The sequence below is a fragment of the Anneissia japonica genome, unplaced genomic scaffold (assembly GCF_011630105.1).
Source record: "Anneissia japonica isolate Jap-2015-1 unplaced genomic scaffold, ASM1163010v1 scaffold287953_len805160_cov178, whole genome shotgun sequence".
Lineage (NCBI taxonomy): Eukaryota > Metazoa > Echinodermata > Crinoidea > Comatulida > Comatulidae > Anneissia > Anneissia japonica.
The window spans coordinates 701,662-728,945 of NW_022747029.1; the positions used below are offsets into that span (position 1 = coordinate 701,662).

The 27,284-nt window shown below is 33.1% G+C and overlaps 2 protein-coding genes and 2 non-coding genes across 9 annotated transcripts in view; 3 read left to right on the forward strand and 1 right to left on the reverse strand.

The window, feature by feature from the left end:
- LOC117120398 (protein FAM13A-like) overlaps window positions 1–4,383 on the reverse strand; it is a 39,723-nt gene extending 35,340 nt beyond the window's left edge. For 2 of the 3 annotated variants that reach the window (XM_033265438.1, XM_033265439.1), the window contains exon 1: window positions 4,232–4,383. The gene's annotated coding sequence lies outside the window, so the exon portion shown is untranslated. The remainder of the gene's footprint in view (window positions 1–4,231) is intronic. The other variant, XM_033265440.1, reaches the window with a different exon arrangement.
- Window positions 4,384–4,612: 229 nt separating this feature from the next.
- Window positions 4,613–19,709, forward strand: LOC117120403 (STAM-binding protein-like). Of its 4 annotated transcripts, none has more exons than XM_033265448.1 (10): window positions 4,613–4,747; window positions 8,302–8,427; window positions 8,596–8,660; window positions 11,142–11,217; window positions 14,256–14,348; window positions 14,630–15,081; window positions 15,509–15,728; window positions 16,416–16,553; window positions 16,811–16,923; window positions 18,017–19,709. In XM_033265448.1, the coding sequence occupies exons 2-10, from the start codon at window positions 8,302–8,304 to the stop codon at window positions 18,177–18,179; spliced, it is 1,446 nt and encodes a 481-aa protein (XP_033121339.1). In that variant the 5' UTR covers window positions 4,613–4,747; the 3' UTR covers window positions 18,180–19,709. The 4 variants fall into 4 exon arrangements, with proteins under 4 accessions (XP_033121339.1, XP_033121337.1, XP_033121338.1 ...); XM_033265446.1 differs by lacking the exon at window positions 11,142–11,217 and adding an exon at window positions 9,836–9,911 and having other exon boundaries at window positions 4,620–4,747; window positions 8,301–8,427; XM_033265447.1 differs by lacking the exons at window positions 4,613–4,747; window positions 11,142–11,217 and adding exons at window positions 6,814–7,723; window positions 9,836–9,911.
- Window positions 19,710–26,222: 6,513 nt separating this feature from the next.
- Window positions 26,223–26,341, forward strand: LOC117120426. The gene has a single exon (XR_004447343.1). It is a non-coding gene; the product is annotated as a U5 spliceosomal RNA (small nuclear RNA).
- Window positions 26,342–27,053: 712 nt separating this feature from the next.
- Window positions 27,054–27,172, forward strand: LOC117120431. Its single transcript, XR_004447346.1, has one exon. It is a non-coding gene; the product is annotated as a U5 spliceosomal RNA (small nuclear RNA).
- Window positions 27,173–27,284: the final 112 nt, after the last annotated feature.

Sequence of the window (27,284 nt, forward strand, 5' to 3'; positions counted from 1 at the left end):
TGGATGGAAGTGACACAGGGCGAAGAGTGACTGGTTTCTCTTGTCTTTGCCACATTTATGTTAGTGGCATCTAAGGGCACTACACATGAATCACGATAGTAATGAGTGACATTTTTTGTTTTCATAATACGGAGTCTTGCGTGGCACTTTACTATATTCAGGTTTATTCTATCTCGGCACATAACCGAGAGTACATATTACCCGGCCCACAGCAAACACAAAACATTCGTGAATGTTCTGGTTTGGTATGTCACAAAATAACATTTACACAACAATGTTATGATTCACATGTTTATGATGCTGTGAAATCAGGTTGTAAGTACTTCTTCAAAATAACGATTTTAACACCAAATTGTAACGTTATTACAACGTTCTTATACCGTAATATTATTAGCTGTGTGTAATGAAACAGTTTGAGAAACAGGGTTTTAAATATAATGTATACATTACAGTGTTTAAAATGAATAAACACAGTGAAGATACAAGCTTTTCTTGATTATAAAGTTTATTCACGATGATGTACAGTAGAGCCTATGATAGGCCTACTGAACTACGGGAATACCTGAGATAGGTAACATGGAAACAAACATTGGAAGCACCATGTCAATATTTGCTTAATAAGCGCTGCTCTCGAAGAAGAGCCACAATGAAGCCTCAAGAAAATGTATAAGCGCCGATCCGCTTATTTGAGGATTTATGGTAGTATCTACAGTAATATTTTTTAATAACATTGATTACATTTTTGGAAAGATTTGTAATATGTAGATTTGACAAATCTTACACAATTTATCTTATTTGCCAGCAGGGAACACAAAATTTAGGTTCATAAAGTCTGAATTTTGAAAATATGTGCTGATTTTACCCAAATTTTGGCCTACCTAGGGGGCTATGTGTACAATTTTCCAGGCAATTTTTAGTTTATAAAATGTATCACGATGCAAAATAGTGTTCTGTTAAAATGTAGTGGGTGTAGACAGGTGTCACTCTGTCCGCATATTTCAGACAATAAGAGCCGATTTCCTTGCAAATTTTGTAAAAAATTAGGCCTCGGCTTATTCCTCAATATATAATCAATGTATGCAGTATTTATGAATCTGCGCACCTATTTTTCTACCAATTTTACGTGTAAATTTGAGACGGTTTTTTTATGTATCCCTTGCACAATTTAAATACTTTACAGTATGAATCCCACACAACAGTACCACTGAACGCAAGTGCATACTGTACCATCACTTGACTGTAATAAAAGCATGCCCGGGCAGGCAATTATCCTCAACGTAACAACTAGTTCCCTAGGCCTGTGCATTTGGAAAAATAAGGGCCAATTTCCAGAGATTTTGGAAAAAATAAGGATTTGACCTAATCATAATAATATGTGGCGATGTCAAGCAAAAACGGTCAAAAGTCGGAAAAACCAATTTTTATTTAACGCCATTTCAACTGAATAATCTCATTCTAATAAATAAAACAGTGAAAAAATTATTAAATTCTAATACTTACTGTAGTTCTAAAGTTATACCGATTTATATAGCGCGAGGTTAGCAGTTACTGTTTTAAAGAAACGGCGATAAAACTGATGTTTATAACGCCCAGTTGCTGGCAGTGCGCTCAGCGTGTAGCTCACTCACATGTGTTCGGTGTGTTCGATACTTTCTTAACAACGGAGGTGTTACCATTGACCGATTGAAATGAAATTTTGCAGAAACATTTTACATAATGTATTTTATAACTGTACAAAGTTTCATGTACTTACATTTATTAATAAATGTGATATTACGGATTCAATTGTGATGGTCGTTTTTACTGTAAACAACCGGAAATCGAACACTGCGACCTTGAAACCAGTGCGTTAAACTATTACAGAAGGTGTTTTATTAGTCGTCAACTTTATCAATTCTGTTTTATACAATATAGCCCATTTTGCATGTACCTGTACTACCAAACTTTCTTGTGTAAAAGAAACAGTATTATTGTTTTATAATTATTACAGCAGTAAACAAGTAACTTCGAACTTCGAGGAAAACATGTAACGCGCACTACCTTGCCGACGCTTCCATCGAAAACCCAAGCGACGCAGTCTTAGACACGCCCCAAAAATGGTCAGCTGACTGGATCAGACCAATCAGCATGCGTGTTTCCGTTTGTTACTAGGCTGCTTCCGAATTGTTTACAGTACCAAAACGACTATTTTGATTGGTTAAACAATTTGTGAGGATGAACTGACCAATCAAAATTGTAGCTGACATTCTAAGCTTTCCAACGATATCAAACTTGACACGAGTTTGACCCCGGAACATGATCGAAAAAAACAGTAATTTCGTGAGTATTTTAAACGATGATTTTCCTTCGTTTTTCATACTTCCGGGTTCGAGTGTCTAACTAAAATCACGTTTTACAGTATTTTTGGTACTTAAATGTGAAAAATATTATTTGAATCCTATTCTTAGATACTTAATATACATGTTTTTAATGAAACACCAAAATGTTTTGCCTTTATATCTTAAAATCGTCTTAGCGACTTCCGACCGTTTTGGCTTGACATCGCCACATATATAACCATTACAGGCAATAGTTACAGTACGATTCTGCGTACCTATTTTCCTAGAGATTTTCCGCATAAGTACGTGGTAGTTTTTGAGGTATTATCGGCATAGTAATTAAAATAATTTACAGTATGGCCACCACTTTTCTATAAAAAAAAATCAATGTTTTTTGTTTTTAGTTTTTTTTTTATAAATCAACACATTTTGCTCTTTCTAAACCAAATTAGACAATTAATTTTGAGGATTATAGACATAGTTTTTGTCATAATCTTTTCTCCAAATTAAATGGCAACATGACAGCCACAAATAAAAGAATGACGTCCGGTTCGGCCCCCAGATATTCAATGCCCAAATAAGGGTTATTGTATGGAACGTCGAGTAGTGTAATCAAGGTGTGAATTAGATATCACAGTGCAACGTTGGCCGCAGGTTAGGGGTATACTGTACAGGGAAATCATTCGTAATAAAATCAAATTGTTGAAATAAAGAGTATAAATAAAAATGTTTAGTTTGTTTTTACTTCTACTAGAATACAATACTGTTTAAATATGTAATTTAGTATTATTAAGATTGATTGTTTTATGGACTAGTTTTAATAGCATAATTTTTAGTTAAGAAGTGTTTTACATTTATTTTATCCTGCAAAATATACAAAGTTGCTAACAGCATACACAGCTTTGCGCCTACTGTACTTGGCGTTCCATACAAATACTGTATATCAAACTTGTTCACGGCCGAACTGGTCCTACACCACACAAAACAGAATTCAATTGAGTTGAGGCCAAAAATTGTTGTAATTGTATGTAATCATGACCTACACTTGTCCTGCTGCCTATGGGAAGGACCATTAATAATGAGGGATTAGCGAGGGAAAGCGGCCGCGAATCGATACGTTGTATTATACATAAAAATCTGAACTGATATAATAAACATCAATTTAATCATATCATAATTTAGTTATGTCATGTACGTACAAAAATGTTTCGATCTGTAATCAATCTGTAAACAAATCGATCTTTAATCAACCAGGGCCAAGAAGACTATGATGGGAAATAAAAAATATTCAATTTTTTATAGGCCTATCTCTTTAATTTTTTAGTACAAGTCTGAAAATTATACATTGATTTCTCTTTATTTCGAAACACTTGCCTGATCAAATAAAACTGAGTGAAACATACTAGAATTGACGAGTATGAACGCTACTGACCAACGCTATATCGTACCGTATCCCAATCAATTGGTATAGCGCTACTGGCATTCCATACATTTTGAGCGCGGCCGCTTTCCCTCGCGGTCGCTCCGACCATACTTCATAATGAGGCCTAGGCTATGGCTTACTTCTTGATAGATAGAGGATAGCCTAGCCTGGTCTAGATAGAGAAAACGCCAACCCGCCCCTAGTCTAGGCCTAGCTCTAATAACTACGCCAGAAGGCCAAAGTTTCTCGAGCCGGACAAGTCTGTGGTGGGCCCAGGGAGACCGTCCTAGACCTAGCCTCTAGGCCTAGGCTAGCCCTACCTCAGCCTAGCTAGCCCTCTAGCACCACTGGCCTAGCCTACCAGTACTTCTAGGCCTAGACCTAGCCTGGCACTAGTAGTAAGTAGTCCTACTGTAGTAGTAGATAGTCTATAGCTATATCTCTATAACTAATAGTCATACTTTTTTAGGAAATAAAGAGCCTAACGTACCTTATTATGGTATCAACAACTCAATTCTCAAATATACACTTGGAATCATCAACCATGTAAACAAACAGAATCACAACTCTAAACTTTTCGGTGTTTATAGCTACGGAAAACTAGCTTCCTATAATTGACAACGAGCCAATAAAAACAATCCGTTTCGACCATGTGATTGTTGAAATGGAGGGAAATGATCCAAAAATATCTATATTTTTACCCTGAAAAAATTAATTACAAAAAGTAAAGCTCAAGTTGAAATATATGAATTTTTATAAAGTATAATTAATTTAAAGTAAAATATACTAAAGTATAATGTTTAAATAAGTTATGTTTGGGTAGGGCCTAGATGGTTGGCTGGTTGGATGACCTCATTGTCACACGAATGACGTCATGGTAAACACAGCCATGTAAGGTCATGTAACATATCAAGCAGTTTAGGCTTAGCCCCTCTGCATCTAGTCCTAGGACCGAATTCTGATTTTTATTAATATTTGGAGCATATAAAGACGTCTATAAAAGAAGGTGTGCTACATGGAATTGTTAGGGCTAACCTAGTTTGATTAATATAATGATTAGAAGTGTGGCCTAGGTATAGGCCTAGGGGCCTACCCTAGGCTAGCCGTAGCCTAGGCCCTAACCGTTACCTAGTCTACTGCCAGTTACTGCCACTGGGTAGCCGTAGCCTAGGGACTAACTAAGGCCTAGCCGAGCTAGACTAGGCCTAGGAGACCAGGGAACAGGGGATAGGTCAAAACGGCAAAAAACCGAAATGGCAATAAGTCAAAACGGCAATGACCAGAACGGCAAAAAACCAGAACGGCAAAAAACCAAAACGGCAACACTTTTAGACCAGCAGAACGGCAATGGACCAAAATGGAAATGCATAGGTACTGTAGGTACGTGACGGTGACTATCGTCCGTTGCGAGCACGATATCGTGGCACCGCTATCATTTTTGCCAGCGACTGACTGTTGCAACAGCCCTCTATTGTTTTGGCTGCAGAGGTCATATTTATTTTTTCCCTGTGCCCCGAAAATAGTGATGACGTAGTTCACATGTTCCCCTTTCAGCTAGTCATCAAATCAATTTTTTCCGACTTTCGGGAATTGAGTGAATTTATTGCTGAAAGTTTAAGTTGTCAAAAACATTCAATTTTTTTAAAGAAGATAAGTTTATTTTGTTTTGAAACCAGTTTATTGTGTTAGTTCATGTATTTATCTACAACTGGGTTTAATATTTAGATAATCTGAACACCGGAACCTTGTTTTTGACCGAAAATAAAAAGTGTGTTGTGAATGGAAATTCCCAAAATCTGTTCATGCAGTGCAGCGTGAGCGGTCATGCATGTCTGGTCTTGCCTGATCGCTCATGACAACATGTTTATATACACACAGTCTCGATCGATTTTATGTTATGTTTTGTTTTATCCAAGTTTATATTGTTCTGAAACCAATTTAATTTTAATTATATCAATACTTAATATGTAATATATGTATAATCATATTTTGATGAAATAAAAGTGGGACGACCATAAGAAAGAGAAAAAAAAAATTTAATGGAGGGTAGGAAAGGGGGTTGGGTGGGGTTGAGTGTGGTCAGGGGTGGGGGTGAGAGTCGGGGTGAGGGTCAGAACACCCCCACTATACATATGCCACTGCTTTTGTTCTCCTTGTGTGCTTTCAAATATCTTATTCATTGAGACATGTGTAAAAACATTTAAAGACATTTATGGCATATTATAATTAATTATTTGTAATTAATTAGTTAATTTAATTGTTATTTAATTAATAAATGATTAAATTATAATGAGTTTTATAATGCTTCTTTTGTCCATTTTGTGTGCTTCCAAATGCTTTTTATTTTATTGAGAAATGTATAGAAACAAAAAAGTTAGAGCATTTTTTGAACGTTTTTCAAGAACAAGGTCATATATTTCTCTATTGTTTACATAGGATTTGAAGGACCAAAATTAGTCATAATTAATAATCTCTTAAATTCTGTAACTTTGCTGATATTTGACGGATGACAATGATCTTGGTATCAATTAAATTCTATAATAATACTCTTTCAAATGATACCAGCTGCAAAGGAATTGCTTGAATTTGAAATTTTTTTGTCACATACCTAGAATAGGCCCTAAGTCAAAAGGTCATAGAATAGAAGTAAAAAACATGAAAGAAGAACAACATTAATAATAATAATATTAATAATTATAATAGTATAACATACAAATTCAATAGTAAAAAGATTGGGGAATCACAATATAAAAGCAGTAAACATTTAAATAATTAAAACTTTAAAATACAGACAAAATGAGGCTAAACAATTATGTCATAAAAGTAAAAAAGTGCGAAAGAAAAAAAAACACTTTAAAGAATAACAACATTAATAATAATAATGACAACAATAATAACAATACTACATACAAATTCAATAGTAAGAAACATTGGGGAATGCAATATAATATATATACAATATAAAACTAGTGAACATTTAAATAATTAAAACCATAAAATACAGATAATATGAGGCTAAACAATTTACGTCATGAAAAGTAAAAAACGGGAAAAATAATAATAATAAATAACACTTTAAAATAACGAAATAATTCGTCATGGATGTGTAAAAAAAATTAAAAAAAACAATTCAGAAAATTATAAACTGCTGGTGGCACTTCAGTCTTGGCATTAATTTTTGCTCCTTTGCAGTTTTGGTCTATGCCTATTGCCGTTTTGGTCTGTTGCCGTTTTGGTCATTGCCGTTTTGGTTTTTTGCTGTTTTGTACAGAAACCTTAGACTAGCCCAAGCCACCTAGAGCCAGGTACTACTTGCCTAGAGAGTCTAGGCCTGGCCCTAGCTAGGTAGGGCCAGAGGCCTAACTATTGTTTTTATTCCTCGATGTCAAGTCTCAAATGAGAGATCCTTCCGAGTAGGCTTAGAGCTTGGTCGGAGAGGTTAGTTACAGTTAGGCCTACTACTAATACTGTCACTGTCAGCCATTCTGCAATCCTGATATCCTACTTCATACAGTGGCAGATCTAGGATTTTGAAATAGAGGGGGCCCATGGAGGGACCTTGACAGATGGAGGGTCTATACCACCGCACCACTATGGTTGGGGCTGGGGTAAAATTTACGATAATGTCACCTTTAGGCTAGATGACCAGAAATGGCACTCTTAAATTTGAATGTAATTTTTCTCCAATTTTTTACAATTCTGAAAAATTTAGTTGGGGCCCGGGCCAACTGGGTCCCATTGTGTGTCATAGCGTTTAACCTAGTATTGTGAGAGTGAGGTTTATGTAGTATGGTGATTTGAATGACTATTGATGAAGATTTTTTTGTTACGTGGCTTGATCAATATATTTGTGTTGTCGGTTGATTGAAAAATAATTTTTAAAAAGGTATTAAGAAATCATTGAAATATCGTCGGCCGTCATGTAAGCAGGCATGTGCCCAGAGATGTACTTCAAAGAATCAGCAGGATACAAGACTTTAAAGTAAGGCTTGCGCAGGGAATATGTCCCCTGTGCAAAAATATGGCCTAGAATTATGTGCATGCATTTCAGAAAATAAGGGCAAAACATTAAATGAATCCAATAATACAAATCATAGGTTGATTGGTTGGCATTTATTTGTCTTTTATTTAAGTCTACAGAACGTAAAACACGTGCTTCTAAAAAAGTCAGAAAACTAAGAACCACAGATTCTCCTATCTGAACAGATATGTTGGTGGTTTGTTAATATTTATTTTTGAACATGCAAACTGCTTATTTTTTGTCTGTAAATAATTCAGTATAGCAAGTAATTATTTTACTTTTTTGTGTGTTTGCGCTTTGTTTTTCAGCTTGTTGCACTACTACTCAAAATAATTATAACTCCATGCTTGTTTGAAGCATAAATAAGAGTGTAGTAGGCCTAGGTGCAGAACTTAAAGTGAGCTTAGAAATATTTTCTTGCCAAATTCATGTTGATTTAACAAAATTGAAGCTTTTTGAAAAATATATTTGATAGTTTATTATTTTATATTAAAACACATTCTCTATCTAAAATTAAAATATGGTGGATTCCTTTCAAGATGACCACCGAGTGTGAACCCGCAAAACGTGTTCGCATTCTGGCTGACTATGGAGCGTCAGTTGAAGTTGATGGTACCGTTCCTGTGAGAAGATATCTTCGCTCCGGACAGGAAATGATGAGAATGGTAACTATTGAATAAAAATTTATTATAAATTTGCACTATAAATTAGAAAAAGAACAAAATATTTACTTTAAAAAAATAGGTAATTATAGAAACAGTGCTCAGGAACAATTGATGTTATAAACATATCAGGCATATATATATATTTTCAACCTTTTTTTAAATTTTCAGGCAGACGTTTATTATGAAGAACGCAATTGGGAACATGCTTTTGTTTTATACACAAAGTATATAACGTAGGTTTCTGTACAATATAATTTTTTTTTTCCAGTGAAGGGAAGGAATCTTGATAGTGAATGGTCCCTTCAATCATCAGTTACAGTCTATTGCATCAAAATGATTACATATAGGCCTGATATAAGATACAAACTTTACTTAAAATACTCTAATCTGTAAGGAGAGACTGTTTATACCTTAAATCTGCAACCTGCCAAATAGTGATGATATCAAATAAAAGTATAATTTTTTTTTTTTTTGGCCAATTAGCGCACCTGCCACTACGAAAAAATGGAAATTCCTGGAAAAAATATAAGTTTTTCTTTATTTTCATTACGCCTGCTGCTGCCTTGAAATCTCAAAAATATTAAGATACGTATATTTAACCATCCCATTACTACACAGTTTACATTCTCTTATAAAATTTTACTTTTATTTACTCCTCCATCTGGATGTTTTTGGCAAAACTATTTGCTAAATAAGAAAATAAAATTTTATTTCTATTTTTTCTCCACCCTCCTCTGACGATTTAAAAAAAAATAAGTTCACGAAACAAGGCATAAAAAAGTCTCACCTAATATGTGTGCTTTTTTTTAACATGTTGCATGCTTGCCACATAATTCATAGACATTTATAAATTCTCTCAAATTTTGTGCAGGTGAAATGTAAATGTAGGAAAGTTGCCTATTACTTGCAGACTGTACTAATGTGCGTATTGACGTGGTTACTGAATTGCGTATGGGCTTGGATATTGAATTGCGTATGGGTGTGGTCTGTGATTACTGTAGCTGCTGTAGGAAGACGCTTAGTAACTTCCTTCTCACATCATTTAGAGACTTCCAACCAGAAACAGATCAAAAAATTACTTATCACCGATTTACAAACATTTTACTACGAAAATCCTTTAATTTATTACCAGCCAATTTAAGGTCTATGTAAAATATATGAAAGGTATTTTTTAACTTTCCATTAATTGACCGGAAAAATGTTTTCTCTTTCAAAATATTTAATTTTAAGTTATTATTTAAAATTCTCAATATACTTTCTTTGTTTTTTACTTTGAGGAGTTTAAATCATACACATTGATAATTTGTATAAAATCCAAGGAGAAAAAAAAAGATACATAAGATTAGGATGAAAGCAACTGTTCTGTTTTATTTAATTTTTTCAAATGCTGTTGTTATTTTTTTTTTAGAATCTTTGTTGAAAAATTACCAAAACACCCAGGTTATAACCAAGTCAAATCAACAGAAATAAAGAAAACTATGAAGGTATGTTTTGTTTCTGTTCTTTATGCAATTGGGAACATGCTTTTGTTTTATACACAAAGTATATAACGTAGGTTTCTGTACAATATAATTTTTTTTTTCCAGTGAAGGGAAGGAATCTTGATAGTGAATGGTCCCTTCAATCATCAGTTACAGTCTATTGCATCAAAATGATTACATATAGGCCTGATATAAGATACAAACTTTACTTAAAATACTCTAATCTGTAAGGAGAGACTGTTTATACCTTAAATCCGCAACCCGCCAATAGTGATGATATCAAATAAAAGTATAATTTTTTTTTTATTTGGCCAATTAGCGCACCTGCCACTACGAAAAAATGGAAATTCCTGGAAAAAATATAGGTTTTTCTTTATTTTCATTACACCTGCTGCTGCCTTGAAATCTCGAAAAAATTAAGATACGTATATTTAACCATCCCATTACTACACTGTTTACATTCTCTTATAAAATTTTACTTTTATTTACTCCTCCATCTGGATGTTTTTGGCAAAACTATTTGCTAAATAAGAAAATAAAATTTTATTTCTATTTTTTCTCCACCCTCCTCTGACGATTTAAAAAAAAATAAGTTCACGAAACAAGGCATAAAAAAGTCTCACCTAATATGTGTGCTTTTTTTTAACATGTTGCATGCTTGCCACATAATTCATAGACATTTATAAATTCTCTCAAATTTTGTGCAGGTGAAATGTAAATGTAGGAAAGTTGCCTATTACTTGCAGACTGTACTAATGTGCGTATTGACGTGGTTACTGAATTGCGTATGGGCTTGAATATTGAATTGCGTATGGGTGTGGTCTGTGATTACTGTAGCCGCTGTAGGAAGACGCTTAGTAACTTCCTTGTCACATCATTACTTCCAACCAGAAACAGATCAAAAAATTACTTATCACCGATTTACAAACATTTTACTACGAAAATCCTTTAATTTATTACCAGCCAATTTAAGGTCTATGTAAAATATATGAAAGGTATTTTTTAACTTTCCATTAATTGACCGGAAAATGTTTTCTCTTTCAAAATATTTAATTTTAAGTTATTATTTAAAATTCTCAATTTACTTTCTTTGTTTTTTACTTTGAGGAGTTCAAATCATACACATTGATAATTTGTATAAAATCCAAGGAGAAAAAAAAAGATACATAAGATTAGGATGAAAGCAACTGTTCTGTTTTATTTAATTTTTTCAAATGCTGTTATTTTTTTTAGAATCTTTGTTGAAAAATTACCAAAACACCCAGGTTATAACCAAGTCAAATCAACAGAAATAAAGAAAACTATGAAGGTAAGATGTGTATAAGAGACAGACGCAATTGGGAACATGCTTTTGTTTTATACACAAAGTATACGTTTGCCCAGGCCCTAATTCGAAAAAAAAGAAATCGAGTATGGGACGCCAATTAAATTAGGTATGGCGCGCACTAAGTGCAATAAAGAGTGAGTAACCTAAAATTAGGGCCTGGAACCCAGGCTATGATAATCCCTGCAACACCACGGATTCAGTAGTTCAAATTAACTGTCAGCTTTCCGAAGGAGAAACCAAACTTTTATCCCGAGGACTCAAATTTTGCCCAAAACCGAGGCAGGCTGACCCACAACAACTATCTTTGGATCTGGACGCTTTCTTCCAACGTTTAAGAGGCCGTTTATTTTTTTTTGCCGATTCCGACGGCAACACCACGGATAACACGGGCAAAAAGTACCTGGAATCCTAAGAATCGTTGCCCAGCTTTAGAAACTTCCATTCAGGCCATTGAGGAGGATGTTAAAAACCATGCTCCTAATCCAGATTTCCGCGACAATCTCACAAAAAATGAGAGGCAGGCCATTGCCAATTTGCGTCAGCGTGATGAAATTATCATCAAACCAGCTGATAAATGCTCTGCCACTGTCGTGATGGACATTAAATTCTATGAAGAGGAGTCCTTAAGACAACTAAACAATCCTCTTCACTATCAGAAGCTCACAGAGGACTCCACTCTGGAAATTTCTAAGGAAGTGGAAAAATCTGAATTTAAGATGGTTAAAAAAGGTTCCATCGATCCCAAAATTAGACCCTATCTCATCCAGGTCGATCCGTCACCAGGACGTTTCTATGTCCTACCCAAAATCCACAAAGCAGGCCATCCTGGCAGACCCATCATTTCGGGCAACGGTACTGCTACAGAAAAAATCTCTGAATATGTGGATGATTTATTGAGACCATATGTTGTTGCTCTCCCCTCGTACCAATGTCATTACCTTCAAATTCATGGCACAGCGATGGGCACTAAAATGGCTCCATCTTTTGCTAACTTATTTATGGGACAATTTGAGGCCAATTTTCTGTCCCTACAGCCCAAGAAACCAGATGTTTGGTTTCGTTACATTGATGATATCTTCATGATCTGGACCCATGGTGAAGATAGTTTGGATACGTTCCTATTAAACATTAATTCGGCTCATCCCACAATCAAATTCACTGCTAACAAACCCACAACCAGTGTAGATTTTCTGGACATCACCGTGACCATGGGAAATGGTGCACTCAAAACTGATCTCTTCCGTAAACCCACGGATAAGCATATGTACCTGCTCCCTAGCAGCTGTCATTCCCACACTGTACAAAAAACATTCCGTACAGCCAAGCATTGCACATGAGACGCATTTGTTCTTCGGATTTAGATTTTCAGAATCGCACAGAAGAGCTATCCGGACATCTCCGGAATAGAAATTATCGAGGACCCATCAAAAATGCTGTTAAAAAAGCAAAGGACATACCTCGTGCTCAAACACTGACGTACAAACCACGTCAGCGATCGACCAGAGTGCCACTGGTCACTACATTTTACCCTGCAGGTTACCATCACTAAGGGCTATAATTCAGAAACATGCCCATTCTACAGACCACAGAACGTCTTAGTTCTGTGTTTCCGGATACACCGTTCATAGCCTATCGCAGACCACCTAACCTTCGTGATATATTAGTACGATCTAAATTCAAGAAGCAAATTAACTCTTGCGACAGCCATAATTTGGGTAGTCATCTTTGTGGTTCATCATGTAAAACATGCTCCTTGCTTGATTCTACACAATCATTCAAGAGCAACCAAACAAACCACATATTTCGGATAAGGCAATCAATTAATTGCCTCACCAAAAATGTCATTTATCTCATATATTGTAATATTTGTGGCAAACAATAATATTTGATGTGACTATAGATTTTTGGTAGAAATACTGTACAACAAGAATTATGCAAGTGTATTTTGTCATGTGATCAAAACAAATTCTATTTTGCTCTGTATTTGATGTGACTATAGATTTTTGGTAGAAATACTGTACAACAAGAATTATGCAAGTGTATTTTGTCATGTGATCAAAACAAATTCTATTTTGCTCTGTATTTGATGTGACTATAGATTTTTGGTAGAAATACTGTACAACAAGAATTATGCAAGTGTATTTTGTCATGTGATCAAAACAAATTCTATTTTGCTCTGTATTTGATGTGACTATAGATTTTTGGTAGAAATACTGTACAACAAGAATTATGCAAGTGTATTTTGTCATGTGATCAAAACAAATTCTATTTTGCTCTGTATTTGATGTGACTATAGATTTTTGGTAGAAATACTGTACAACAAGAATTATGCAAGTGTATTTTGTCATGTGATCAAAACAAATTCTATTTTGCTCTGTATTTGATGTGACTATAGATTTTTGGTAGAAATACTGTACAACAAGAATTATGCAAGTGTATTTTGTCATGTGATCAAAACAAATTCTATTTTGCTCTGTATTTGATGTGACTATAGATTTTTGGTAGAAATACTGTACAACAAGAATTATGCAAGTGTATTTTGTCATGTGATCAAAACAAATTCTATTTTGCTCTGTATTTGATGTGACTATAGATTTTTGGTAGAAATACTGTACAACAAGAATTATGCAAGTGTATTTTGTCATGTGATCAAAAGAAATTCTATTTTGCACTGTTTGATGTGGTACAGATTTTTGTGGAATATACACAAGATTGTCAGTTTATATTTGTCATGTGATCAAAAGAAATACCGATACTATGTTGCACTGGGATTTTGTGGGTATGGCTTTTGGTGTAATACATAAAATATAAACGTTTTTAGATACTTTAATTTAACCACATACTAAACCAACAAGGAAAAAAAAAGTTTTCCTTTGTTTTCTTATGTTGAATATGATTAGTTTAAGTTTCCCCTTAGTTCTTTTTGTTGAACATAATTAGTTTGACTATGTTTTAACAGTTTATTTGGAAATGAATTTATAGTTTTAAGTGCAGTGATTTATAAACATCCTTTCATTTAGATGATTAAATTAGCCTTTCCAAGAGCAGAGGAAACTAAAGGAAACTTACTGGACAAATACCAAAAAGAATTTGAAATATACCAGAAAGAGAAGGTAAGCTTAACTTAATAGTTTACATGATAAAAAGAATGCTGTTGTTAATGATGACTATGACTGCAGTGATGAAGATTCATTAACACAATTACAGACAAAAGCATAAAGAGAGGAGCTTTAATTTGAGATGGGCTTCTTCTTGAGATTATTTCTATACAAAGTTTTATGGTGTGATGATGATATAATGAAAATGATATGGTGATGGGTGTAATGTTACAATTAGCCTAATTGCATTGATGACAATTATGATTGCAAATTAATTATCTTCAAATTCGTTTCAGCAAAAAGAACAAGAGGAAGAAGAGAGAAGAAGAGAGGAACATAGAAGAAAATTAGAGGAAGAGAAAAGAATCCGAGAAGAAGAGGAGGCAGCATTAGAACAAGAAAGAAAGAGGATAGAAGATGAAAAAGCTAAGCAAATAACAGAGGAACAGCATAGGCTATTAGAGGAGCAGAAAATGGCTCTCAAGCAAGCCGAGGAACAACAAAAAATACTTCAACAGCAGAGAGCTGCACAAATAGAAAAGGAAAGAATGGCTGAAATGGAGAAGAGAAAGCCCCCGGTTGTAATACCTTCCCCTGGGCTACCTTCTGCAATGAACTCTCCTCTCGCTGGCCAGAATACTGTGAATTTCAATTCTGCAGGAGGGGTACCGTCCTCATCCCCTATGCCTGGTGCGATACCAATTCCTGGTATGGTACAACCAAGTGCACCACCAGTGCCAAATGACAGGTTAGTGAGTTAATTTGTAAATGTTTTTTGCGATTCTCTTGTTTTTTTTTTAATGACTTTGTAAATTTTTGATTGTAAATTCAATCTATATTTTATATGATTGCAATAAAGATATTTGTATTGTATTGTATTGTAAAATTTGTGTTATAAACATTTATTTATTCATTTCGTTTAATTAGTGCCTTTCTCTACAGATAACAAAGCACTTTTATCCCAAGTCATTAGGTCCATATGCTAGAGTGCTTCTGCATTGTAGGAATAGACAACCCCAACTGGTACCCATTTATACTCTATTTATATTGCTAGGTTTAGTTACCGATTCTTTGGAAAAGCTATTATTTTTTATTTGATTTTTCTTCTATCACATTTCCAATACACCAGAAATTATATTTTTTTTAAATATAATATATTTAATATATCATTTTAGTGTTCCATCTCCTTCTGCGGCGCCTCAAGTTGATCGTTCAAAAAAAATAGACAGAAGTAGCAAACCAAACCATTTAATGCAGCCAACGCCTGCACCAATCAATCACTATGGTCTGCGCGATGTTTTTGTTCCTCTTGATGCTGTCCCAAAGTTTCTGGCGATAGCAAAACCGAACACAGGTCAGAACCTGGAGACATGCGGCATATTAGCGGGGAAGCTGGTAAGTTGTAACCAACCGGAATATACTCTACATGTCCTGTCACTTTTTAAAAAATTTGTATTCAACTATAATTAATTAAAGAAGGGAAGTGGAAGACACTTTGGTCCACACTATGTTTCAGCCTTTAGGTACAAATGGTCCACACTATGTTTCAGCCTTTAGGTACAAATGGTCCACACTATGTGTCATCCTTTAGGTACAAGTGGTCCACTCTATGTTTCAGCCTTTGGTTGAAGTGGTCCACACTATGTTTCAGCCTTTAGGTACAAGTGCTCCACACTGTGTTTCAGCCTTTAGGTGCAAGTAAAATCGGCTATCACTTGTGTATTACTCGCATATATTTGATCGGACGTTTTAGCTAAATTACTCATGAACGTTGATTGGTTGTCAGCTCATGATCAAAGACTTACAAAAGTTACGATCACTTCATCAGAAAATCATTTCGATGGCATATTGGCTACTTCGCGTAAGTGCGGTAGTCACGAAAATGCTGCAGTTTGCCTATGATTAGATTTTACTGAAGATGTATTTGTAAATACACCAAGAATTCAGGCTTATTGTTGTCATGTTGGTCAAATAGTAACATATTTTTTACTATGTCAATTCTATATTCAGTTTTTCTTGTCATGATGTGAAATGAATTATATCACTACAAAAAAATGCTTATAATTTGTATATTTCATGTAGGCTCGCAATGCATTCAGCATAACACACATTGTGATACCTAAGCAGACTTCAACATCAGATTCTTGCACCGCCCTCAACGAGGAAGAAATATTTGATTGTATGGATAATAATGACCTTGTGACCCTTGGCTGGATCCATGTAAGTCAAAAAATAATTTATAAAATGCTATGCGTGTTTGATTCTGATGCTTGATTTTTTCATGATTTTGTCTAAGATTTTAGTAGACAAGTTGCAAATGGCACACAAGTTTGGGTTAAACCCAGTAGTGTGATGGAAGTAATGACTCTCTGATTTATATACAGGACATAATTTGCATATAAACCTTCATTGCTGCTGATAGTGGAATCCTGTTCTGAACAAAAAAATTTTGTAACTCTTGTTTTATTTTTGTACAGACGCACCCAACTCAGACCGCCTTCATGTCTAGTATTGATCTACATACCCACTGTCCCTATCAGATAATGTTGTCAGAAGCTATTGCAATTGTCTGCGCACCAGCACACAATGAGTAAGTTCAATTTTAACCTTTCTGTTCAGTTTTGTAAGCATCAATGAGACCATTACAGAGTGTTACAGACTGTGTCATTCATTTTATTTACCACAGTATCTTCACTGCTTTTCATTCATTTATTTATTTAACCAAAAACATTACAAAAAAATCACTACAAACAATTAAGACAAAATCTGAGTAAAAACTAAACCGACAAAAGTCACTATAGCTCAAAGAGTCAGTAATTCAAACATAAAAAAAAAAAAAAATTATGTCTTTGCTGTTTCTCAATTTAATTGGTAGCCTGATAGAATTTTGTTGACATAGATGATATAAGAATTAGTTGGCCTGCAGAAATATACCTTGAATACCTTGGCAACATCTTCAATAACCACAACTTATTATTTATGAACCTGATACATCTAAATATATTGTACGACTTGATTATAAAAATAACAAATGAGTTTGTAAAACTGATCATCTTTATATTCTTTATATAATACATATTTTTAAAGTCAGGCTCTGGAGGAAAAACAATTTTGATATGTTGTACCACTGTTTTTTTTTTACACACAAAAAAGGCATTTGATGAAAAACTCCGGAACGGTTAATGGGATAAAGATGTTTGGATATTAAAAACAAATGTGTAAAAAAAAAGGTGGTATGTCCTGTTTCCCCCAGTTTTTAAATATCTAAAATCTGTTTCTCATTAATCGTACCTAAGTTTTTTGCCCGTATTCTTAAAATGAACAAGTTAAAAAAAGCATGTTTTTAGTAGGGTAAATATTTAAAGCCAAAATCAGCCTGCGGAGGTATCATTTATGGACAAATACACATGATTTAGTTGTAGTGCTAGTCAAAGTTTGTTAAAAGATTACAAAATAACACAATTTTGAAGTTTTAGCTCGAAGGTATACCAAGGTAAGAAAAATCAGTTATACAACATATCAAAAATTGTTTTCTTCCTGAGCCTGACTTTATGATTGGTTACTGTGATAGTTTAGTAACATACCGATAACTACTACACATAGTATACATAAATGTCTATTCAGACAGGTATTTAAGAAAAATAAAATAAAATAAATATTTTTTTTATTTTACTTTTTTCCAGGACTGGAGTGTTCTCCCTAACCCCAGATTACGGACTAAACTATATTGCATCATGTAAAGAAAAAGGTTTTCATCCGCATCCTAAACATCCTTCATTATATGAAGAACTGAACCATGTAAAAATAAGAGGTGACCTTTCAACTGTGATTAAAGACCTTAGGTGAAGTTCTGTAATTAGGATTAGGCCAAACATTGATTTAACTATTTATATCTAGATTACTGTGGACCTGGGCTTACATAAGGTAGCAGTTGTTAAATATTTTTCAAGAAAATAATTTAACATAATTAATTATATGAAAGATACTAGAAATGCAAGTTCAAACTCTCCACAGATGAAAACTTTATCACAGAATTGCCTGATGGCTATACTGTACTATGTAAGTTTGTTTATCATTTCATGGGGCACAGTGTAAGATGGGACATCAACAAATGTAAATTGTCATTATTGTAAATGGAAGGGCGCCGGGTACATCTGGATATGCGTAAAAGGTATGATGTTTATCCACTCCACTTTGGCTGTGCAAGATCTGTCTCCTGTTTTTAGTATCTTTGATTATATTAAGATAATAATAATAATAATAATTTTGGCTTATATAGCGCATTATGCTAAAGCCTCAATGCGCTTAACAGTAAAAATAAAATTCGGGTAAATGTTTTAAAATAATATCGTAAATGTTCCAATAAGCCCTATGGCACTTGAAATGTTTAAAGGCTTTAGTGCGGCACTTTTTGTAAAGCGCTGTTTATTACAAATTTCTGTAGTGCTAAAATGGTACCATGTATTGTACATAGACATATCTGACTTGTATTGTTGTAACTTTGGTAGTATTTACTGCATGAGGTCTGTTATTTAACAGCATCTCAAATGACACAAAACATCAGAGAATGTTTGGTATGTACTCCAATTAAGCACTGCAACATATATATTCGAAATAGAATACATCTCTAGCAAATGCTTGCCACACTTATTCAAGAGTGATGCTTGGTAAAACAAATTGCTTTTGTGTGGCGTTTATTTGGCGGATATGCTAATTCAAAAGAGGAACTTATTGGATTATTTATGGTGAAATATTTCCTGTAAACTGGAAGAGTATTACATCTCAACAAAAACTTTGAAATACGTCTGTCAGAAAAGTCGACCGTTATAAGGTCAAGTTTAATGGATAAATTTGTTTAATATGCAATAATAAACAATTAAATTGTGTTTCATATCAATTTTTTATATTCTTCATCAGATTGTTTTTAAACAATTTGAATTTCATAATATGGAGAAGAATGTAAACACAACATTTAGGTAATTAACTTTCTTTATTAACTTATTTTAGCTAATGTTTTATATATTTCAATCAAAAAGTATGTGAGGAAAGAAGATTTAGCAAAATGAAACGAAAAAGTGTTTTATGTACATGTAAAAGTTTATTCATAAACAGTTAGAAATGTATATAATAATAATAAAATAATTGTGATTCATAAAAGTGATGGGTGCACGTATATCCTGGTGAATATATGGTAAAACGTAGTCAATGAAAAAATATTGCTACAGTAGGCAGTTGATGTTTTCTCAAGATATAATTTATTATCCAAATTCTTCAGCCTAATGCCAACTGAATATGAAGTCGGGGTTGTAGCATAAACCAGAAACAAGGTAATCAGTATGAAGATCTGGCATAATAAAGAGAACATTTTATAAGTCAGTGGTGACGTCATCACTTTCATTTGCACTGAATTTTCCTATCCACGAATGATCACTTTTTTTTTTTTTTTGCGGCTTGTGTGCAAAATGTTCAAAGATGTGGTGATTTTACATCGCGATGAATATTTTGATGCTAGGCCAAGCTATGAATGGACAGAGCGAACCTAACAAATCTCGCTCAATGGCACTTGTAAACACAAATGAAGGTCATCCTAGAAAGGCATATTGGTTATGAGATAACAATGTGATTTGTTTTGAGATAACAAGGTGATTGACGTTAAAAAGAACTGAAAAAATAAGGCAGCTCCGAAATAATTCAAATAATGTTTACAATACATTTTAACCTCCTGGTAGGCATTAGTTAAAATGTCTACCAGGAGTTTAGGCCTACCTAATAACCTCTAATAAACTTCATTAACCGAAATAATTTTATTTTATTTGTATCATAAAAAGCTACGCGAATAGTGTCAGTGTGACTACCAATAGATCATTCTAATCTGCACAGCTACTGTAATGCACACTCACTGTTAATGGATTGATCACGGAGCAACTGGTCACCGCGCCAGGCTTATAGAAACTGCTCTACAACCATCAGTTTGATTATAAACAATAATAATAATATGTTATATTTATATAGCGCTTAATGCCAACAAGGCCTCTAAGCGCCTCACATTACTACCCCCGGTCATTGGGTTAGACGCCTTTGGAACACAAACTGTTCCATAAAGTTGCAGTAGCTACCTCAGCGCATTTTGGCATTTAACCCTACCAGGTAGCCACTTACACTCCTGGGTGGACAGAAGCAATGTGGGATAAATTGCCTTTCCCAAGGACAAAAGTGAAATGCACAGTGAGGGGATTGAAAGCCCAAACTCGAGGTTGGGAAACCAAACCATTCCCACTGCGCCAAACCACTTCTACAAGAAAAGGTGATGGACTTCACAAATGACTTATATAGCAGTTATAGTCAAGAATTTTCGTACACTATAGGAAATAGATGCCTTAGGAGACATTATTTTCTGCATGCTTCAGGCACTTTTTTGCAGGAAATAATGGCTCCTTCGGCTTCTATTTCCTATAGTGTATTGAAAACCTGATTATAATTACATAATAGTGAGAGTATCGGCAATAATGAAGCACTGATGGTATACGTGTTTAATTGTAACGTCTTTGGATAAATTTACAGTTCTGTACTGTGAGCAACCTCAGTTTCATGGAAGTACTATAAAACTTCAAATTGAAACCCTGTATCAGGTCTCTGTTCATTTGTTTGGTTTTTAGGGCGAGTGGATCAAGTGCAGATTTCGGCCACCATCTGTAGGTTGGACTATTCTATTTAAATAATAGGGCTGTGTGCTGTTGTTTCGGTTGTTAATTAATATACTGTAATTGTTTCCTGGTCTCTTTGTTTGTGATAAACGGTATTGTGTTTGTTAGGTCTCCGCCCAGAAGTGTGTTGTATCAGCAGGGAGTTTGAATAACAACTCCCTGGTATCAGCAAGCTTAGTTAATGTTGTAATGTAACTCTAACTGTATTTAAGGCCCTATAAAAAATATTATTAGTTTATCACCCTATCTGGGCAGGAAAAGTGATGAAGGAGGGAGGCCTTTTTTTTTTTAAATTTTTTACTTTGCTAAAGCCAAATATAACCCTTGGTTTGTTTGCTGGTGCATTGATATTCAAAGTAAAACATGATTTAGATAATGCAAACAATATCTACTAACTATTTAATAAAATAAATTTTAAAAAATTATTAAATAAAATTTCAAAAAAAAAAATTTCAAAAAAAACCCCATTTTTTTCAAAAAATTTTTTTTTTCAAAATATTTTTCAGTACCATAAAAAGCATTTACTAGGGTGATAAACTAATAATTTTTTTATTGGTTCTAACGTTGTTCCCCACAGAAAAACGTCAAGAATAAAGGAGAACTTATATGTATCTAAGCAGTTTAATATTTGAGTTTTTGCCTGTTTCTATATAAGCCTAACAATCAGAATCTATACTTAACTAATGTACATACACATAAGCCTAACAATCAGAATCTATACTTAACTAATGTACATACACATAAGCCTAACAATCAGAATCTAAATAATATAAGCCTAACATTCGGAATCTAAACATCTTACTGTATATACGCATAAGCCTAACAATCTGAATCTATGACATCATAAATAATATAAGCCTAACAATCTGAATCTATGACATCATAAATAATATAAGCCTAACAATCTGAATCTATGACATCATAAATAATATAAGTCTAACAATCTGAATCTATGACATCTTAACTAATATAAGCCTAACAATCTGAATCTATGACATCATAAATAATATAAGCCTAACAATCTGAATCTATGACATCATAAATAATATAAGCCTAACAATCTGAATCTATGACATCTTAAATAATATAAGCCTAACAATCTGAATCTATGACATCTAACTAATATAAGTCTATACATCTTATATACACATAAGCCTAACAATCAGAATCTATGACATTTTAACTAATATAGGCCTAAGCCTAACAATCAGAATCTATGACGTCTTAAATAATATAGCCTAACAATCGGAATCTATGACATCTTAACTAATATAAACCTATACAATCGGTATCTATACATCTTATATACACATAAGCCTGACAATCAGAATCTATGACATCTTAAATAATAAAAGCCTAAAAATCTGAATTTATTACATTTTAACTAATATAAGCCTATACAATCGGTATCTATACATCTTATATAGGCCTACACATAAGCCTGACAATCAGAATCTATGACATCTTAAATAATATAAGCCTAACAATCTAAATCTATGACATCTTAACTAATAATATAAGCCTAACAATCGGTATCTATACATCTTATATACACATAAGCCTAACAATCAGATTCTACATCTTAACCAATATAAGCCTAACAATCGGAATCTGATCATCTTACTGTATATACACATAAGCCTGACGAATTCGATCCAACTCGGCCACAAGTCAACTCGGCCACAGTCAACTCATCATAAATAATATAAGCCTAACAATCTGAATCTATGACATCATAAATAATATAAGCCTAACAATCTGAATCTATGACATCATAAATAATATAAGCCTAACAATCTGAATCTATGACATCATAAATAATATAAGCCTAACAATCTGAATCTATGACATCATAAATAATATAAGCCTAACAATCTGAATCTATGACATCATAAATAATATAAGCCTAACAATCTGAATCTATGACATCATAAATAATATAAGCCTAACAATCTGAATCTATGACATCATAAATAATATAAGCCTAACAATCTGAATCTATGACATCATAAATAATATAAGCCTAACAATCTGAATCTATGACATCATAAATAATATAAGCCTAACAATCTGAATCTATGACATCATAAATAATATAAGCCTAACAATCTGAATCTATGACATCATAAATAATATAAGCCTAACAATCTGAATCTATGACATCATAAATAATATAAGCCTAACAATCTGAATCTATGACATCATAAATAATATAAGCCTAACAATCTGAATCTATGACATCATAAATAATATAAGCCTAACAATCTGAATCTATGACATCATAAATAATATAAGCCTAACAATCTGAATCTATGACATCATAAATAATATAAGCCTAACAATCTGAATCTATGACATCATAAATAATATAAGCCTAACAATCTGAATCTATGACATCATAAATAATATAAGCCTAACAATCTGAATCTATGACATCATAAATAATATAAGCCTAACAATCTGAATCTATGACATCATAAATAATATAAGCCTAACAATCTGAATCTATGACATCATAAATAATATAAGCCTAACAATCTGAATCTATGACATCATAAATAATATAAGCCTAACAATCTGAATCTATGACATCATAAATAATATAAGCCTAACAATCTGAATCTATGACTCATAAATAATATAAGCCTAACAATCTGAATCTATGACATCATAAATAATATAAGCCTAACAAGCCTGACAATCACTACTGGATCACTATTGTTATGCATACGATAAAATGACCCACACATGCTTCCTCTTTTGGAATGTAAACCTTAAAAATCGCCCATTGCCGCGCCGAATGTTCTACTAATAAAATCTTAATGAAATACATTATTTCTAAAATTAATGAAAACAGAATAAAATCTTCTTGACTTCATTCTCTTTTTTTGTGTATTATTTTGATGGCTCTTTCATAAATCTATCATTCCCTCTTCCATATTGTAAGCACTTGTGATTTCTAATAAATGAATATGTCGAAAATTGAATGGTCTCTAACGTTATGACACTCACTATGTTTGAATCCTGCCAGAAACAATATTATAATACAACTCAAGAAACTACATTGAAGGACTGACTGTGTTCGATGCGATTAATGACCATTTCATATTCAAAGCTACACTATAATAATATTTTGTTTATTTTATAAAATTTTGTAAATTAGAATTTTGAAGAGTACCGGTAGGCGCTATAGTGCACATTTTTTTTTTATTAATTATTCCTTCATGCACTTATATTTGCGAAAACATAAACAGCATACTATAGGCAATATTTAGTGGCGATAGGGACGACAGTGGCAATGGTTTGTAAGGCCCCATAAAAAAAATATTAGTCTATCATCCGCTCCCTCATCACTTTGGGGAAAATCTATTTTTTTTTTTCCAATTAACATATATTTTTAACTCAAACGGTCCCTTTTCCATCTTTTTTCACTTGAAAAGCTTAGGATTTCTTGCAAATATGTTTACTGGTACAACAAAAACATATTTTTAAATATAAATTTGATTCCATTATGACTTTTTATATATGTGTCTCTAATTATTGATTTACTTGTGATCATCATTAAAATTTATTCTTTGATAGGGTGATAAACTAATAATTTTTTTATGTGGCCTAATACATTTGTTTTAATGTTGTGTCAAGTAAAGTTCATTCCAGTCTCAAATGAATTTCTTGCCATTGTATCTTTATTGTCGTATACCCACAAAGTGCATAGTGGTGGATGATTGATACCTGATCCTTGATATCGGATCCTAACTAACTTGTAACACACAGTCATTTGAGAAATCAAACAGCAAAATAGCAATACTACATAGGAGTGATGTTTTGCCCTACCTGACGTATTATCGTACCGAATACTCACTACGCCCCCAAATACTAGCCAAAAAAAGCGCAAGTGATTCGGGTGGAAATCGAACCCACGACCTTCAGGTATCTAGCCTGATGTCTTAACCTCTTGACCACCAAGTTTGCGCTTGGTGACTATTGATGAATCCGATCATATGCATATAAACCGACTGATATTATTTCTATAGGTTGAGATTTATAATTATGTTCATGTACTATGATATTATGTGTATGCATGCACGCACGTGCGGACAGTACTAATGTACTGGATGTATTTATAGGCCCTATTCAGCTTTTTTCTTTCTTGCTTTTGCTAGTTTTAGTTAAGATCGTTTTCCTTCAATTGTTTCAACGGCCCTGAAACCTATTGCACTTGCCAAACTCCCATTATTTCTCCTAAAATTAGAAGACAAATAAATGATCTAATATTTTTTATATAGGGCCTAGGCCTAAGTGTTTTAATTCTATGTTTACCCATGGAGGTATTATAAACAAATTCCTCCATGGTTTACCTGTAATATTGTTTCTAATTTCTATCTTACTGTCCTTGTTCGTAGACTTCGTTCTAAACCTATTTTAAAAGTACAATTTTCACGTATTAATGTTTGTAAAAATTGTATTTTTTGTAGACTGTCATCACTTTATAACAATTGTGTTTGCGATAATCCTGAATTTGATATTTTCCATTGTAGTTTTTCTAAGTGTAAGTCTATTACATTTGAGTCGGTTAAATAATCTTTATTGTATTACATAATTTTGGCTTTTTACTCATTTTGTAAGTTTAATATATTTTATATTTACATTCTTTGGTGTATTACACTGTTGGATGTGCAATAAATAGATAAAAGAATAAAAATATATACTTTGTAAGACCGCACTACAATTTGTGAGTGCCGTAAATAAATAAATTTAAGTTCATATGTTTGGTGGTCCATTTTGGTTAAAACTGTGTGCCATCAATTTATTTAAATCGCAATATTAATAGTACTGTATAGGCATTGACAGCTAATGAATAGTTTACATTTTTTTTTAAAGACAGAAGCTGTTTGACAATCTTATAAATTTCGTCTTCCATACAGTAGATTGGAAAGGAACTTGCATTGTAACACATAGGGTTTAATAGTTAAATATAAAGATTGTAATTACTTAATTAGGCCTATTATTTCACAACTATTACATAACAGTACAAATTTTCAAACTTTTTTACACATTTTATTGTTAATATATATCTGTTGGGTTTAAAGGCATGTTTTGGTTATTGCGTTTTACAAATATTTGACAATTACCCGTTGCGGTGACCAATGTTATATAATACTGTAGGTACTCGTGCCTCTCAGCGTTACTCTGTTTTTTCTGCATCACGCATAAATCTTTCGCCTTTTACTAACGATTTGCGTGCAGAGGAACACTCTTTGAGTTTAAATTTAATATTTCTCAGCTCTTGAGGAAATCAAGGGTCGTTATGAGATAAAACTATTAATGTGTTAGGTTTTATTTATGTTTCATGTGTGGATTGTACGTACTTTTCCAGATATTTTGAGAGTTTTTGTTTCTCTTTATGGGCGCTTCATTTACCGACCGAGTAAGTAAATAAAATTACATAAGATATTAAATAAAATATAAAAATGGATATATCGTGTACAGTACATGAACATATGGTTAAGTGTAACTGAAGCAATGCCTAAATAAATGAAACGGGAAAATAAATGATAAAAACAAATTAAAGGCAAAAAAGTGGAAAAAAAATAAATTAATAAGGGAGTATATAATTAATTATAATTAAACTATGTGTCATCCAATTATTTAAATCGCAATATTAATAGTATAGGCATTGACAGCTGATGACTAGTTTACATTTTTTTTTAAACCAGACAGAAGCTGTTTGTAGGCCTATATCTTATAACTTTCGTCTTCCATACAGTAAATAGAAAAGGAACTTGCATTGTAACACATAGAGCTATAGTTAAATATAAAGATTTTAATTACTTAATTATCACTTTACAGCTATTATTAGAACAGTACAACTTTTAAAACTTTTTTACACTTTTTATTGTTAATATCTAGCTGTTAGGTTTAAAGTCAAGCTTTAGTTATAGCGTTTTATAAATATTTGACATCTACCTGTTGCGGTGACCATTGTTATATAATACTGTCCTCGTGCCATTTGAGATTACTCTGGTTTCTCTGCATCACGCATAAATCTTTCGCCTTTTACTAAAGATTTCCGTGCAGAGGAACACTCGTTGAGTTTAAACTCAATTTTTCTCAGCCCTTGAGGAAATCAAGGGTCGTTATGAAATAAAAATAATGTTTTCATTGTTTGGATGGTACATACTGCTTCCAGACATTCTCTGAGTTTTTTTTTTTTTTTTTTTTTTTTGGTTTTGATTTTTTTTTGGGT